At 45.0% G+C, this 17,021-nt stretch overlaps 1 protein-coding gene across 1 annotated transcript in view; it reads right to left on the reverse strand.

Moving 5' to 3' along the window:
- Positions 1-16,390, reverse strand: part of LOC141058396 (ribosomal protein S6 kinase alpha-4-like) — a 72,660-nt gene extending 56,270 nt beyond the window's left edge. The window contains exons 1-3 of the mRNA XM_073554650.1: positions 16,132-16,390; positions 1,296-1,367; positions 787-1,005 (exon numbers count right to left, since the gene is read on the reverse strand). Of these exons, the coding sequence (XP_073410751.1) occupies positions 787-1,005; positions 1,296-1,367; positions 16,132-16,180 (340 nt within the window). The 5' untranslated portion in view covers positions 16,181-16,390. The remainder of the gene's footprint in view (positions 1-786; positions 1,006-1,295; positions 1,368-16,131) is intronic.
- Between the last annotated feature and the right edge of the window lie 631 nt (positions 16,391-17,021).

Raw genomic sequence — 17,021 nt, forward strand, 5'->3', positions numbered from 1 at the left:
GATATCCCTGTGCTTATTATCAGTGCAGTGTGACATTACTGTGCTTATTATCAGTGCAGTGTGACATTACTGAGCTTATTATCAGTGCAGTGTGACATTACTGAGCTTATTATCAGTGCAGTGTGACATTACTGTGCTTATTATCGGTGCAGTGTGACATTACTGAGCTTATTATCAGTGCAGTGTGACATTACTGTGCTTATTATCAGTGCAGTGTGACATTACTGAGCTTATTATCAGTGCAGTGTGACATTACTGTGCTTATTATCGGTGCAGTGTGACATTACTGTGCTTATTATCAGTGCAGTGTGACATTACTGTGCTTATTATCGGTGCAGTGTGACATTACTGAGCTTATTATCATTGTATTATAACCTCACTTGTTTATTAGGGCTGCTATGCTTATCAGGTCCGTACTTTGACTTAAACATTAACTGTTGTTTTAATTTTTAAATTCATAAATCAATAATACACATGATTATAAGCAACTCTGTAATATATCTCATCAGAGAGATCTGCTGCTTTCTCCTCCTGGACCGAATATTCTTGCTAAATCCATGGGTAAAATCTGTGTTCAGTGAAGAGAGATTTCCCCATTCCTGAGATAGGAGATGACAGTTATTAAGGAGCTAGGGGCAGGCAGACATTCTACTGCACGTTCTTCATAGAACTTTACGAGCACCAACTGCCATCTCCTATCTCAGTGATGTGTCTTCCCTTAATACAGATTTTACCCGTGAAGGAAGAATGCTGGTTAATAGTAAGTCGAGTATCACATTTGCCTACCTAGTATCAGGTGGAGCTTGGCATCTGTCTGGAAGGCGTAATGAAGGGTCACAAGGAAGGGGCTCTGCCTCACATGCTCCAGGACCGTGCGCTCCGTCCTTGTGTGCTCCGCAGTTTTCTCCTTCTGGACCAGCGCTGCTTTGCGCAGAACCTTCATGGCATAGAGACGCTTTGCATCTGGGCCAGTTACTTTGCGGACAAGGAAAACTTTCCCATATGCTGCAAGAGGAAAGAAAAACAAATATTACATGAGCAGAAGCGGGAATAGATTTTTTTTTCGCATTTTAATATTTAATTTTGTATGATAATAATTTTTAACCGTATGTCATGCAGTGAAGTCATTGTCAAGGTACACAAGTCTTCAGCCTGGTTCACTAGTAGTCATCTCCTGTCCCAGTCATTTCCACTGTATCCAAAAAGCCCCCAATTCTCAGCCCTGCCTGTATCTGACAATTACAGTCACGAACCAAGAAGGCACGATATAATGGACATTACAGGTCGGCTCTTACCTCCAGTGCCAAGGATTTTTAGCAGTTCAAAGTCTTCCATCCCAACTTTATCTTCATGTTCTGTTAGATTCACTATAACCAAAAAAATGAAACGAATAAGACTTTTTTATTTTACTTAAATGCATACAATCCTAGAATGTTAGAGTTGGAAGGGACCTCCTGGGCCATCTGGTCCAACCCCCTGCTCAAAGCAGGATTCGCTAAATCATCCCAGTCAGATGTCTGTCCTGCCTCTGTGTGAAGACTTCCATTGAAGGAGAACTCACCACCTCTCGTGGCAGCCTGTTCCACTCATTGATCACTCTGTCAAAGACTTTTTTCTAATATCTAATCTGTGTCTCCTCCCATTCAGTTTCATCCCATTGCTTCTAGTATTTCCTTGTGCAAATGAGAATAAAGATGACCCTTCTACAATGTGACAGCCCTACAGATATTTGTAGACAGCTATTAATTCTATATTTTTTGGGGGGGGGGGTCTTAAAAAAAAATTAATTTTTGCAATTAGGTTTCATTCAAAATTTGTAGCCCATTTAACACTGGCTGAATAAAGAGTTAATTGAGAATCTGTCAGTGAGCTCTGCTGGTCCGATGGTTGAGTTTGCAAGGCTATGTTTATCATTTGCATTTTTTGCACCAGACAAAATCTGATCTCTTGGCAGTAAAAAAAAAAAAAGCGGCGTTCAAAACACCCATTTTGCGGCACTTTCATCACTGCGTTTTTTTTTGCTGCTCGTTTTGATTCGGATTACTTGTGTGATTTAATAAGTGCGTGTTTAATAAGGTCAGTTTTATTCACCAAAAAAAAAAAAAAAACACCTTTATTGCATTTTTGCACTTTCTCCTTGCTGAAAAAACGCTGAAAGAATCGACACGGTGTAGATTTTAAAAAACGCCGTAGTTTTCCAATTCGGTCACGAAAACAAAGACAAGCGTGCTCGTGAGATTTCTGAAACCTCATTGTTTTTGCTGATACTGTAAAAAAAATAAAAATAAACCTTTTCATTTGCCTTAAAAAAGTGCTGCAAAAAAAAAAACGCAATGTGCGAACATAGCCTAACTCTTAGGCCGGAGTCACACTAAACTGTGTTCCAAATTAATATGCAGAAAGAGTTTAGGAGTGATAAGGTTAGAATTTTTTTGTTTGTCATTTACACTCATTGATGGTGATGTGTCAGGGCTCTTTATATCACTGAAGGAATTGCAGATACCTGTGCACATTAGTTTGGCCGGTGTGTCCAAATAAAGGCAAGACTACTGAAGAAGGCTGTTCCACATTATTATGCAGCCTACATTTTTTGCCAAAATGGGAAAGAAGAAGGATGTGTCGGCTGCTGAGAAGCAACAAATTGTGGAGTATTTAGGTCAAGGCATGGCTACAATCAACATTGCCAAGACACTTCATCGTGATCATCGCACAATCAAGAAGTATGTCGCTGATTCCCAGCACACACGTGTGCGTGCTGAAAAGGAAAAATTGAGGACTCTTTCCAACAGGCAATTGCGTCAGGTTAAAAGAGCAGCTGCAAAAATGCCTTGTCATAGCAGCAGACAAGTTTTTGAAGCTGCTGGTGCCTCCAACATCCCCCGAACAACAAGATGCAGGGTCCTTCAGAGGTTTGCAGCTGTGCGTAAGCCATCCTGTCGACCACCTCTATCCACTGCACACAAGCAGAAACGACTCCAGTGGCCAAACAATACATGAAGACTGACTTCCAAACTGTTTTGTTCACCGATGAGAGCCGTGCAACGCTCAATGGTCCCGATGGATGGAGTATTGCTGGTTGATGGACACCCCATGAAAACACGGCTAAGGCGCCAACAAGGAGGAGGTGGAGTAATGTTTTGGGCTGGAATCATGGGGAGAGAGATTGTCCGCCCCTTTAGGATCCCTGAAGGGGTAAAGATGAACTCCATAATCTATGTGGAGTTTCTAAAACAGCACTTCCTGCCATGGTTCAAAAGGAAGAACCGTGCTTTCCGCAGCAAGATCATTTTCATGCATGATAATGCACCGTCTCATGCTGCAAAAAACACATCTGCATCTCTGGCTGCTATAGGCATAAAAGAGGACAAACTTATGGTGTGGCCACCATCTTCCCCTGACCTCAACCCCATTGAGAACCTCTGGAGCATCATCAAAAGGAGTGTCTATGATGGCGGGAGGCAGTTCACATCTAAGCAACAGCTCTGGGAGGGGATTCTGTCCACATGCAAAACAACTTAAGCACAAACCATCCAAAAAATGACAAATTCAATGGACGAGAGAGTTCAGAAGCTTCTTTACAACAAGGGGTCCTATGTGCAAATGTAACATCACCGAGAATAAAGTTCTGACTTGAACACTGATTTCATTTTGTAATAAGCTGATAATGCTTATAATTTCACAATTGACCATTTTTTTGTTCAAAATAAAAATAAAAAGGTTGAAAACTCTGCTGTGCATAATAATTTGGAACATGCATTCTGAGTGTTTCTTATTTTTAAAAATATACTGTTTTCATAGGCAGTTTGTTCAAAAACATTGCAATTATACTAGAATAGTAGATGACTGGAAAATAACAATGACTGCAATTCATATAGGTAATTTAGAGAAAATATGAGGAAATATTTTTTGCATAATAATTTGGAACACAGTGTACAGCGAGATACAGCCGAGTCTCGCAGGTTAAAACCAAGCTCTGGCACAGGCACTCCGGAGCGGAGCGTGCAGCTCCATGTATTGCTGTGCGGCTGCACGCTCCGCTCCAGAGTGCCGGCGCCAGAGCTTGGTTTTAACCTGCGAGACTCGGCCGTATCTCACTGTGTGTGATCCCGGCCTTAGCCTAACTCTTGCACCTGACTTTATCAATGCTGAACCTGCCAGGAAACAAAGTCTGTAAAAAGTCGGAGTAACATTTTTAAAGAGAATGAATTGCAAATTTTTTTTTTAAACCCAAAATGCATGCATTAAAAAAATTTTTTTTTAAAAATCATCAAGGTGTCCAGCACCTGTGGTTGGTGTTTGTTCTGAAAAATTAAATAGAAAATCCCAAATTCAAAAACAAAGCAAGTGGAGACGGGAAGCACCTGCCCTCCTTTCTCTGCGTATTCCTCTGGTTCCCAATTTGATGCCTGCAAATGCAATATATGATGCCGAAAGTATTTTCTCTAGGTTTTTTTTTGGGCTTCCGTACTAGCCGTTACACACACGGTGCTAAATGCAAAGTGACGCTAATTTGCATTAGTTACATAAATAGCATCACGAGGAAGCGAGCAGGGACCAGATAAGAGCCGCTGATTCTCCTCTGTAATTTCTATGAGGAACAGATGCTTACAATAAAAGATACACTGTAGCAAGAACAGTAAGTGAGCTCTTTGGAAATATCTACATTTCTGCAATGATTAAAGGGCTGGTGTAAGTTTGGGTTGAGAGTCTGCACACTTTTCAAACCTCACAGCAACTGCATGCTTCGGGAGTGAGCGGTCAAGTTTGCCTACTTACAGATTCCAACTAGACGTGCGCGGCCTCGCTCAATTCATTCGGACCATTCCCTCCGCAAATGTGTTCCACATCATCAATATTTGCAAGATGCGTTAATCTGACTTATTGTTTAGCTGGAGGAAACAAGTTATTGCCTTGCAAACGCAAGTAATTGCTTGTCGCTCATTGCCACTGTAAAGCGATGAGCCAGACCCTCTGTTTGGCCCTACCCTACAGAAATCTCTGCAATGGATCAGCATGTGATCATACACAGCAGACCAATGGGGTCAGTACATAACAAGGGTATTTTGAAGCAGAGGTCTGGACACGAAGTTCTTAAAATCCCCTGCAAGTGTGGCAAAGTGTGACATCATGCTCTTTCCTGAAGCCAAACTCTCTCCTCTGCAACAACATCTCCATTTGACACTCCACTAGGGATGAAACCTAAAGGTTTCTGCAAAACACTCTACTCTGACCCTACAGGTGACTGTTGGATTATTGGGTTCGTTGAACTTTATTGAAAGTTTTAGTTGGCAGACGCGGCTTCTGCCTATTGCCATAGCAGGTGGTCCCCAACGGGTTTCCTGCTCTTGTTCTTCACCGTGACCCTGCAGATGTGGGCAGCAGTGTCACATTGCTAAAGCTAAAATTCCCGAAAATGACATCAAGCCTGGTGGTACATTTACAAAGTTTGCAACCTGCGGTGAATGTTAAGAAGCTAACATGTGTTGGTTCTCGTTCATATGCTTCTGCATTTTGGCTACTGAATTTGACCCTCACCCTGGACCTTGCTCCTGATTATCCCAATGCCTGTGGTTTTCCTTTCTGGCTTGGATCCCCAAGTACTTGCTCGTTTCATCTTCCAATATACTACACTCTGATTATCTCCTGTTATCTTCAACCGATGACTAGCCTGGGGATCAAGCCTGGGTGTCCTCCTCTAGCAAGTTCACACCTTCTTACAGGGGGAAGGTTGAAGATCAGGAGACTCCTTTGACCCCATTAATGTCAAATGAATTGTGCCTTAGCTAATCTACATATCTGGTAGTGACTAAAGGCCCCGTCACACTAAGCGACTCACCAGCGATCCCGACACCGATATCAAGGTGTCAGGATCGCTGGTAAGTCGCTATGTGATCGCTGGTGAGCTGTCACACAGACAGCTTCACCAGCGATCAGCACAGCGATGCCGAGCGCCCGGCATCGCTGGCTATCGCTGTAGAAAATAGTATCAAAATAAAAAATATATTATTCTCACCTTCCGACGTCCCGTTCAGCCATCCCGCCTCTCTCCACGCTCCGGTCCCAGTGATCCTTTGCACGAATGACCGCGAGATGTCACGGTCTCGCGGGATAACAAAGTCTCGCGGTCATTCGTGCAAAGGCTTACTGGGACCGGAGCGTGGAGAGAGGCAGGATGGCTGAACGGGACATCGGAAGGTGAGAATAACTATATTTTTTATTTTTTTACACCTGATCGCTGGTCTCCCGCTGTCACACACAGCGATGTGTGCTGGCCAGCGGGAGACCAGTGACCAAAGAAATGTCCAGAGATTTCTTGCAGCGATCCCGGCAGGGGGGCCGCTCGCTGATCGCTGTCACACACAGCGATCTCGCTGGTGAGATCGCTGTTGTGTCACAAAAGTTGTGACTCAGCAGCGATCTCGCTACCAAGATTGCTTAGTGAGACGGGGCCTTAACACCTTGATTAAAAATGTCCTTCCATTGCGTGTCTTCATAGTAACAGACTACCACCACTGTGCCGTCTTCAGAAGGCCACATTCAGAAGTCCTGTCTTGCCCCTACGATTACTATCCTTGCTTTTCACAGATAGCACTGGTACCTGTGATAGTCTATGGGACTAGTCCCAATCTCCGTGACCGAGCAGTCCTTGGAAAATTAAGACACACATCTAATTTTGATCTGAAAGTCTGAACAATATCAGCAACACAAGTCTATGGGTCCGTGAAAAAAAAAAAAAACAGATGTCATTCGAACGCAGTCAGATTTCTAAAGACATTCACATAAGAGAAGGTGGAGAAACTATTTTCTCCAAGTACTAGAAAAAGGAAAGACCCTTTGACCAAAATAATTGGTCTGTTTTTCTCGTACGTGAGAATGAAGCCTTACTCTTTAGTTCTATCTGAAACTTATATTTTGCCAAAGCATATTTGGGAACTTAATTGTTTCTTGAAAACAACCCCTGCGAACAAGTCTCATTAGGGCAAATAATGCCGAGTTTACACATAAGGGACAATTCAGCAAGCAGTTTAAGCTAGTGTTCACAGAAAACTGTTTGTAATGTCACAAACAACATTTTTTAGCAATTCTTAGATACACTGCGACTTTCAAAATTTTTTACACCAATCCTGGTCAAATTCCTTCAATTTTTTAAAAAGTGGATGACGCCATGATGTGGTCAAATGCTGCCAACAAATTAATTGTAATTTATGCCGTAAAGTACAACGAAGACGCTTGCTCTTCACCGGAGTGTATGTGTATTTCTTACGGTGGCACATGGCAACTTGAAAGATGCACCAAATTAAGAGGTGTTACGCCTCTTAAAGAATTTGGCACCACTTACTCCACGCACATTTCATCAAGGCTGGCGTACCAAAATACCACTATAGATGAATTGGGGTCAGAGTGTAAACATTGAACTCCATTCACTTGCACTATGCTGCGATGTAACTGTAGCGTACAGCAACCTTTGACAACCTGTGTTGTGGCCAAAGTCACTGAGTTGGCACAGCCAAAAACATGTCTACAACCAATAAGTACAGCCACTAGACAAGGCCTTGCAAAAAACCCCCAAAACAAAACAAATAAAAATCATAATTTTATCTATTCATACTTCTTTGCACAAAGGCAAATAAATCTCGATAATGAGAAATGACACAGGGAAAGAGTACTGAACACATGAAGAAAGAGAGGTGCAAAAAGCCATGGAAAGTCATGACAAATATAGAAATCTATCAGTAATTAGAAAGCAATCCTGCCACTTAATATTAGCTGGTTCAACTGATGATCTATAAAAAGGCCTCTGATTACCAAGGTGCCACACAAGAAACATCTCATGATGGGTAAAACCAGAGAACTGTCTCAAGACCTTTGCAACCTTATTGTTGCATATTATTGCAAAACATCCTAATGGCATTTGTTACAGAAGAATTTCTAAACAACTGAAGGTTCCAATGAGCAGTGTTGGGGCCATAATCCAGAAGTGGAAAGAACACCATTTCACCATAAACCGGCCACAAACAGGTGCTCCTGGAGTCAGCAGGTACAATTGTTTTCAAAGAAAACATTAAGTAATGCATTCAACCTCCATGGCTTCTATGCACGCTCACCACGCAAGGTTCATCTGATGAACAAAAAGCATGTTCAAGCATGTTTAACCCCTTCATGATAAGCATGTATGGCGCATGTCGGGTCTCTTCCTTTAATGTGGCCTCTGGTGCTGAACCCACATCTTTTCCGGCATATGTCAGCTGATTTGAACAGCTGACATGTGCCCTTAACATCCATGTGTGGAATCTCAATCCACCCACGGCTGTTAACATGTTAAATGCCGCTGTTAATCTCTGACAGCGGCATTTAACATACTCACGTCGGAAGCATGTCGCTAATCCTGCCAATTGGTGCCTGTGTAACATGACCACAGGTCCTGATGGGATAGCATGACAACCCAGGGTCTGCCTAGTGGTCAGCACTCATATCAAGTGACCACTGTAGCCACATAGAGCAAGGCTGAAGCCCTGCTATGTGTAGCATAAGCGATCGGATGATCGCAGCTTCTAGTCTCCCATGGAGACTATTGAAGCAAATATAAAGTAAAAAAAAAAAAATGTTTAAAAAAATATTTTAAAAATATAATAGTTTTGCCCCATTCAAAATAAAACAATTAAAAAAACATTAAAAATACACATATTTGGTATTGCCGTGTTCAGAATTGCCCGATCAATATATAAAAATAATTAATCTGATTAGTAAACAGAGTAACGAGAAAAAAAGTTAAAAAGCCAGATTTACGTTTTGTTTGCTCGCCACAACATTGCATTAAATTGAAATACTGGGTGATCAACACATCATATCTACACCAAAATGGTATAAAAAAAAGTCAGCTCGGCGCGCAAAAAATAAGCCCTCACCCAGTTCCAGATCACGAAAAATGAAGATGCTACGGGTCTCGGAAAATTATGTATTTTTTTCAACACTTAAAAAAGATCCTATAGATGTTTGGTATCTACAAACTCGTAATGACCTGGAGAATCACAATGGCAGGTCAGTGTTAGCATTTGGTGAACATGGTAAAAAAGATAAAAAAATAAAGAAAAACAAATGTGGAACTGCATTTTTTTTTTGCAATTTTACCGCACTTGGAATTTTTTCCGTTTTCCAGTAAACGATATGGTAAAACCAATGGAGTCGTTCAAAAGTACAATTCGTCCCGCAAAAAACGGAAAATGGCTCAGGAGTGAAGGAGTTAAAGTTTGCTCAACAACATTTAAACAAAGGTGTGAAATACAGGGAGAATACAGTCTGGTCAGATGAGACCAAAAATGAACTCTTTGTAGGCCACAATACACACCATGTTTGGAGGCCTCAAGGCCTTGCCTATCACTCCAAAAACACCATACCAACAGTAATGTAACGGTGTGGGGCTGTTTTTCAGCATATGGCACTGGCAAACTTCATGTAATTGAAGGATGGATGATAGGACAAATGTATGGAGACATCCTTGATAAAAATCTGCTGCCATCTACCAGGATGATGAAGATGAAACAAGGGTGGGCATTTCAGCAAGACAATGATCCCAAACCCACAGCCAAGAAAACTCTCAATTGGTTTCAGAGAAAGAAAGTAAAGCTGCTAGAATGGCCGAGCCGATCATCGCACCTAGATCCAATACAAAATTTATGGAAAGAACTAAAGCTCAGCGTTCAAAGGGGGAGCCCATAGGACCTTCAGGATTTGAAGAGTGTTTGAGTGGAAGAATAGTCCAAAATCACACCTGAGCAATGCATGCTACTAGTTTCTCCACACAGGAGGCGTTTTGAATCTGTGATCACCAACAAAAGCTTTTGTCCAAAGTATTAATTACAGTTCAGTAAGAGTGTTCAATACCTTAATTTATGCACATCTATGGTTTTGTTTCTTTGCCTGTGTGGATTGGATGGGTTGTTACCGACATCTGGTGAGAATGTCATGACAATAGCACCTTTAGAAATATATTTACTTACAAAATTGGTGACGTGATCAATACTTATTTCACCCGCTGTATATACACACACACATACTGTACACACAACTACACATACATAGCTATATATACACAAACAAGTACACATACATAGCTATTGTAAGGTTGCTGCCAGACAAAGCGTATGGAAAATATGTCTCACAGAGGTGCACGTTCTCTGTTATATAAACCTGGAGTAATGCTCTAGTACACATAGTACTAAGTGGGGTTAATTGGCCATGACAGGTTGATTGGGAGCAGCTGAAAAGTTGGGGTACACAGCTGCTCACCATATCTCCACCCCTGGGTGGGGTTCACATTGTAAAATGAGGCCCATTTGTCTCACAGATGTCAGTATATGGAGGTTTGCAGACCTCCAGGATTGTCTGCCTTTGCTAAAGGACTAGGAAGCTGGACTCTTACTGAAGTGGGCAAAACTTCAGTATTGTATGAACTTATTTTATGCTTCACTTTGTGGTGGACAAATGCTGTATTTGAGTTTCCCTGTGATGCGGTTTATGAGGTCTGAAATAAACCAGCTGGACTTTTAAATAAAAACGGTTCCTGTGATACCTTAGCTCGCTCCCAAGTTAGTAGCATTGATACATTTGGTGCTAGAAGTGGTAGCAGCGTTCTCAGGGGACACATGTAACTACTACAAAAGTACTGCATGTCTTGGGTGAAGGCGGCTGTAAGCCAGGGAGCAATGTCAGATAGCATAGAGGACCTGATTAAACACCTGGTGCAAGCCCAGCAGCACCAGCAACAGCAGCTGGCACAACAGAAGACAAGCTGCATATGCAACAGCTCCAGCAACAGCAATACCAACAACAGCAGCAGATTGAATTACTAGCAGAGGCGGTTTGTAGCACAGCGGCAGCTCCGACTCCAAGGTGAGCTGATGATTTATCTATCCGGAAGGCAGTGAGGAGAGTCTTGCAGAAAATGACCAATGGTGATGAAAGAGGCCTTTTTAACCATCCATTTTCCAAAGGGTCGGCCATAGGAAGAAACGCCCACCAGAGCAGTACGCTGTCCCCTGATCACCGAGCAAATAAACTGTAGCATGGGACGCCGGTGTTCGTTCTACGCATATCCTGCCTGCAGTGTGGACTGTCCATACAGCGAAGGGCCCCTAGATTGTCCCGCAAAAGTGCATGATCTGCAAATGACTAGACTACTAGACTCAGGGAGTTTGGTGACCCTCGTGAGGGCCTCACTCCCTCTCCCACTGATCCCTGGGAGGAAAGTGGGAGTTTGATGCATTCACGGGGATGCTGAGGCCCTCACGAGGGTCACCAAACTCCCTGAGTCTAGTAGTCTAGTCATTTGCAGATCATTCACTTTCGCGAGACAATCTAGGGGCCCTTCGCTATATGGACAGTCCACACTGCAGGCAGGATATGCGTAGACTCATCAGAGAAGATTACCTTACTCCAGTCCTCTATAGTCCAATCCTTATGGTCTTTGGCAACCTTCAGCCTGGCTCTCCTTTGCTTCTCATTGATGTAAGGCTTTTTTTTTACCTTTACATGACTTGAGCCCTGCCTCTAGGAACATGTTACGAACTGTTCTTGCCGTGAACTTCACCCCAGCTGCCATTTGCCATTCCTTTTGTAGGTCACTTGATGTCATCCTGCGGTTGCTGAGTGACATTCGAATGACGGTCATCCCGGTCAGTGGAGAGTCGCTTTCACCCTCTGCCGTTCTGTAGCTTTGTTGTCCCCAATGTCTGCTGCTTGACCTTGTTGTAATGGACTGCCGTCTTAGAAATTTTAATGATGGAGGCAACATGACGCTTGCTGTATCCCTCTGCTAGTAAAGCCAGAATTGAGCCCTTCTTTTCCTCACTCAAGACTTTTTTTTTCCAATTCCTTTGGCATAGTTAAAAGTTACTTTTTCATTCCTATTACATATGGGATATTACTAGCACTTGTCTTGCCATCCAGCTTGTCCTATTGCAGGAGGATTGTGAACACCACAGCAGGGTTTTTTTTTATACTTTCCTTCATTAAATAAGATTTGGCTCAGATGATCACCTAATCAGAAGCACATTAAAGGGGGTTTTACACATAGCGATATCGCTAGCAATATCGCTAAAACGTCACTGATTTTGTGACGTTATAGCGATATCGCTATGTGTGATACTTACCTCCGACCGCTCCCCCGCTGTCTGTCGCTGATCGCGCGAGAATGTCCGGCTCCATTTCTCGTCGTCTGCTTCATGCTGGGCGGGAGGACGTCAGGATCGCTGTGTGTGAAAGGTGAGTATCGTCCGCTGCGTCGCTGCTGCATCGCTGTGAGATCTTTCTCTGTGGAAGCTCATTAACGATCATTTAGCGATGCACCAGCGATCCTGACCGGGTTGGATCGCTGGTGCATCGCTAAATGTAAAAGGGCCTCAAGTAGAATGAGGTGCACTCTGGTTGAAATTCAACTGACACTGGAATGGAATGGCTGTCAGACATGGAGAGAAGCCGATTTTTATAAAACTGTGCAGGGGTCTCTTAATTTTTGCCAGAGCTGTATAACTACAGACATTATATATATAGCTATGAATACACACAGACTACAGACGTATATAGTATAAACACATATTTAGATACACTACACAAACACACATATATACAGGGGCGGCACTACCGCCCGTGCAGCCCGTTCATTGGGGCCCTGGGGGAGAGGGGGCCCCTCCCCTCCAGCAGCACATGGCTAATTATTTCAAAATTCAAATTAGCCATGTGTAGTGCAAGGAGGAGAGCAGCACTGCGGGATGCGGCAGGAGCGGGTCTGACTCCTCCTGAGCAGGGCGGCGTTAGGGGCAGGCAGCTGCCTAGGGCCCCCACTCCCTGGCACATCACCCAGCCGCTATGGGGCCCCTGTGAGGCAGGGGGGCCCGCCTGCCCCCAGCACCGACTCCATCCCCCCCCCATTGAAGGAGGCAGTGATGGAGGAGAGAGCGTCGGGGGGGGGCTATATGCCATGCTGGTCTGTATTATACCATGCTGGGGGGGCTATATGCCATGCTGGGCTGTATTACACCATGCTGGCGGGGGCTATATACCATGCTGGGCTGTATTACACCATGCTGGCGGGGGCTATATACCATGCTGGGCTGTATTATACCATGCTGGCGGGGGCTATATACCATGCTGGGCTGTATTATACCATGCTGGGCTGTATTATACCATGCTGGGGGGGCTATATACCATGCTGTGCTGTATCATACCATGCTGGGGGGCTATATACCATGCTGTGCTGTATCATACCATGCTGGGGGGCTATATACCATGCTGGGGGGCTATATACCATGCTGGGCTGTATTATACCATGCTGGGCTGTATTATACCATGCTGGGCTGTATTATACCATGCTGGGCTGTATTATACCATGCTGGGCTGTATTATACCATGCTGGGGGGGCTATATACCATGCTGGGGGGGCTATATACCATGCTGGGCTGTATTATACCATGCTGGGGGGGTTATATACCATGCTGGGCTGTATTATACCATGTTGGGGGGGCTATATACCATGCTGGGCTGTATTATACCATGCTGGGAGGGCTATATACCATGCTGGGCTGTATTATACCATGCTGGGGGGGCTATATACCATGCTGAGCTGTATTATACCATGCTGGGGGGGCTATATACCATGCTGGGCTGTATTATACCATGCTGGGCTGAATTATACCATGCTGGGGGGGCTATATACCATGCTGGGGGGGCTATATACCATGCTGGGCTGTATTATACCATGCTGGGGGGGCTATATACCATGCTGGGCTGTATTATACCATGTTGGGGGGGCTATATACCATGCTGGGCTGTATTATACCATGCTGGGAGGGCTATATACCATGCTGGGCTGTATTATACCATGCTGGGGGGGCTATATACCATGCTGGGCTGTATTATACCATGCTGGGGGGGCTATATACCATGCTGGGCTGTATTATACCATGCTGGGGGGGCTATATACCATGCTGGGCTGTATTATACCATGCTGGGGGGGGCTATATACCATGCTGGGCTGTATTATACCATGCTGGGAGGGCTATATACCATGCTCATGCTGGGCTGTATTATACCATGCTGGGGGGGCTATATACCATGCTGGTCTGTATTATACCATGCTGGGGGGGGCTATATACCATGCTGGGCTGTATTACACCATGCTGGCGGGGGCTATATACCATGCTGGGCTGTATTACACCATGCTGGCGGGGGCTATATACCATGCTGGGCTGTATTATACCATGCTGGCGGGGGCTATATACCATGCTGGGCTGTATTATACCATGCTGGGCTGTATTATACCATGCTGGGGGGGCTATATACCATGCTGTGCTGTATCATACCATGCTGGGGGGCTATATACCATGCTGTGCTGTATCATACCATGCTGGGGGGGCTATATACCATGCTGGGCTGTATTATACCATGCTGGGGGGCTATATACCATGCTGGGCTGTATTATACCATGCTGGGCTGTATTATACCATGCTGGGGGGGCTATATACCATGCTGGGCTGTATTATACCATGCTGGGGGGGCTATATACCATACTGGGGGGGCTATATACCATGCTGGGCTGTATTATACCATGCTGGGGGGGCTATATACCATGCTGGGCTGTATTATACCATGTTGGGGGGGCTATATACCATGCTGGGCTGTATTATACCATGCTGGGAGGGCTATATACCATGCTGGGCTGTATTATACCATGCTGGGGGGGCTATATACCATGCTGAGCTGTATTATACCATGCTGGGGGGGCTATATACCATGCTGGGCTGTATTATACCATGCTGGGCTGTATTATACCATGCTGGGGGGGCTATATACCATGCTGGGGGGGCTATATACCATGCTGGGCTGTATTATACCATGCTGGGGGGGCTATATACCATGCTGGGCTGTATTATACCATGTTGGGGGGGCTATATACCATGCTGGGCTGTATTATACCATGCTGGGAGGGCTATATACCATGCTGGGCTGTATTATACCATGCTGGGGGGGCTATATACCATGCTGAGCTGTATTATACCATGCTGGGGGGGCTATATACCATGCTGAGCTGTATTATACCATGCTGGGGGGGCTATATACCATGCTGGGCTGTATTATACCATGCTGGGGGGGCTATATACCATGCTGGGCTGTATTATACCATTCTGCGGGGCTATATACCATGCTGGGCTGTATTATACCATGCTGGGGGGGCTATATACCATGCTGGGCTGTATTATACCATGCTGGGGGGGCTATATACCATGCTGGGGGGGCTATATACCATGCTGGGCTGTATTATACCATGCTGGGGGGGCTATATACCATGCTGGGCTGTATTATACCATGTTGGGGGGGCTATATACCATGCTGGGCTGTATTATACCATGCTGGGAGGGCTATATACCATGCTGGGCTGTATTATACCATGCTGGGGGGGCTATATACCATGCTGGGCTGTATTATACCATGCTGGGGGGGCTATATACCATGCTGGGCTGTATTATACCATGCTGGGGGGGGCTATATACCATGCTCGGGGGCTATATACCATGCTGGGCTGTATTATACCATGCTGGGGGGGTATATACCATGCTGGGCTGTATTATACCATACTATATAAGGGGCTGCATTATATCCTATGAGGGGGTTGCCATATATTCTATGGAGGGGCTACATTATATCCTATGGGGGAGGGGTTACATTATATTCTATACAGATATTATATCCAGCCCTGCATAGCCTCAATATTAGATAACAACAAATAACTTTGTTGCCCTATGAAGGGGGGGGGGGGGGGGGCAAAAATTTTCTTGCACAGGGCCCCACTACAGTCTGTGTCCACCCCTGCATATATAGCTATACACAGTCACACACATAGCTATACACATACATACAACCAGACACACAGCTGAGGTGGGGGCTGTTGCTGCAGAGTGTGGCATGTGTGTACGGCTGCTGTGTCCATGAGTCACAGTCACACAATCTGTCACACTGTGAGTTACGCAATGAGTCACACACATATGAAGGCACAACATGTAAATGTGCAGTGTCCGTGTAGTGTCCCTGCCCCCTGTTTCCGCTGTGGTGAGGGTCTGGTGACGCCGCCGCCTTTACCTTGTACCCGTGCGCCGCTGTCGGGCGCCGCGGTGCCCGGATCCCCCATGTCCGGCTGTGCTGTGCCCGGGAATCCGGTGACTGCTCCGGGTCCCTGTCTGTGGTATGAGGAAGATGGCCCAGCAGCACGGAGACGCGGACTTCCTGTGGGCTGTGCGCCGTCAGCCTGTGCTGAGGGCTGTAGTGGAGGGTGATGTGCTGCACTGGGTGTGTCGCTACATGCAGAGGGTGTGTCAGGCGGAGCAGACGGGCACAGGGGAGACTGACGGCTGTCAGGCGGGGAGACCTGTAGGTGTGTGTGTACATGGATATGGTGTACATGTTTATGCGTCTACAAATAGGTGTATAACTATGTGTGTACAAATATATGTATGTGTGTGCATGGTATATATATATGTGTGGTATATAATATACCACACATACATGTACACACATACACATATATACCATGTGCACGCATACATACCGTATATATGTGTATGTATGTGTGTACATGGTATATTTCAATTCAATTCAAAGAAGCTTTATTGGCAGGACTAAATACACATTAGTTTTGCCAAAGCAGGTGTACAGAAGGGAATAGGGATAGGGACTGTAGGGATGTTGGGAAGGGGCTGTAGGAAAGGTGGATGGGGCAGATCCAGGATGGGGCTATAGAAGTCCATGGCATAGGGAAGGTGGATGGCGGCATGGGGGCAGATCCAGGATGAGGCTATAGAAGTCCATGGCATAGGGAAGGTGGATGGGGGATTGGGGCATATCCAGGGTGGGGGCCATAGAAGTCCATGGCATATCAGAGTTCTCTTTCTCGCAGTCTATGGCATTCGCTCACATATTGCGCTGCTATCTCCACTGCTCTCTCTTCTTCCCCCAGCAGGATGTATGTTTTC

The sequence above is a fragment of the Dendrobates tinctorius genome, unplaced genomic scaffold, assembly GCF_039654945.1.
Source record: "Dendrobates tinctorius isolate UK_male_01 unplaced genomic scaffold, ASM3965494v1 ptg000211l, whole genome shotgun sequence".
NCBI classification, from domain to species: Eukaryota; Metazoa; Chordata; class Amphibia; order Anura; family Dendrobatidae; genus Dendrobates; species Dendrobates tinctorius.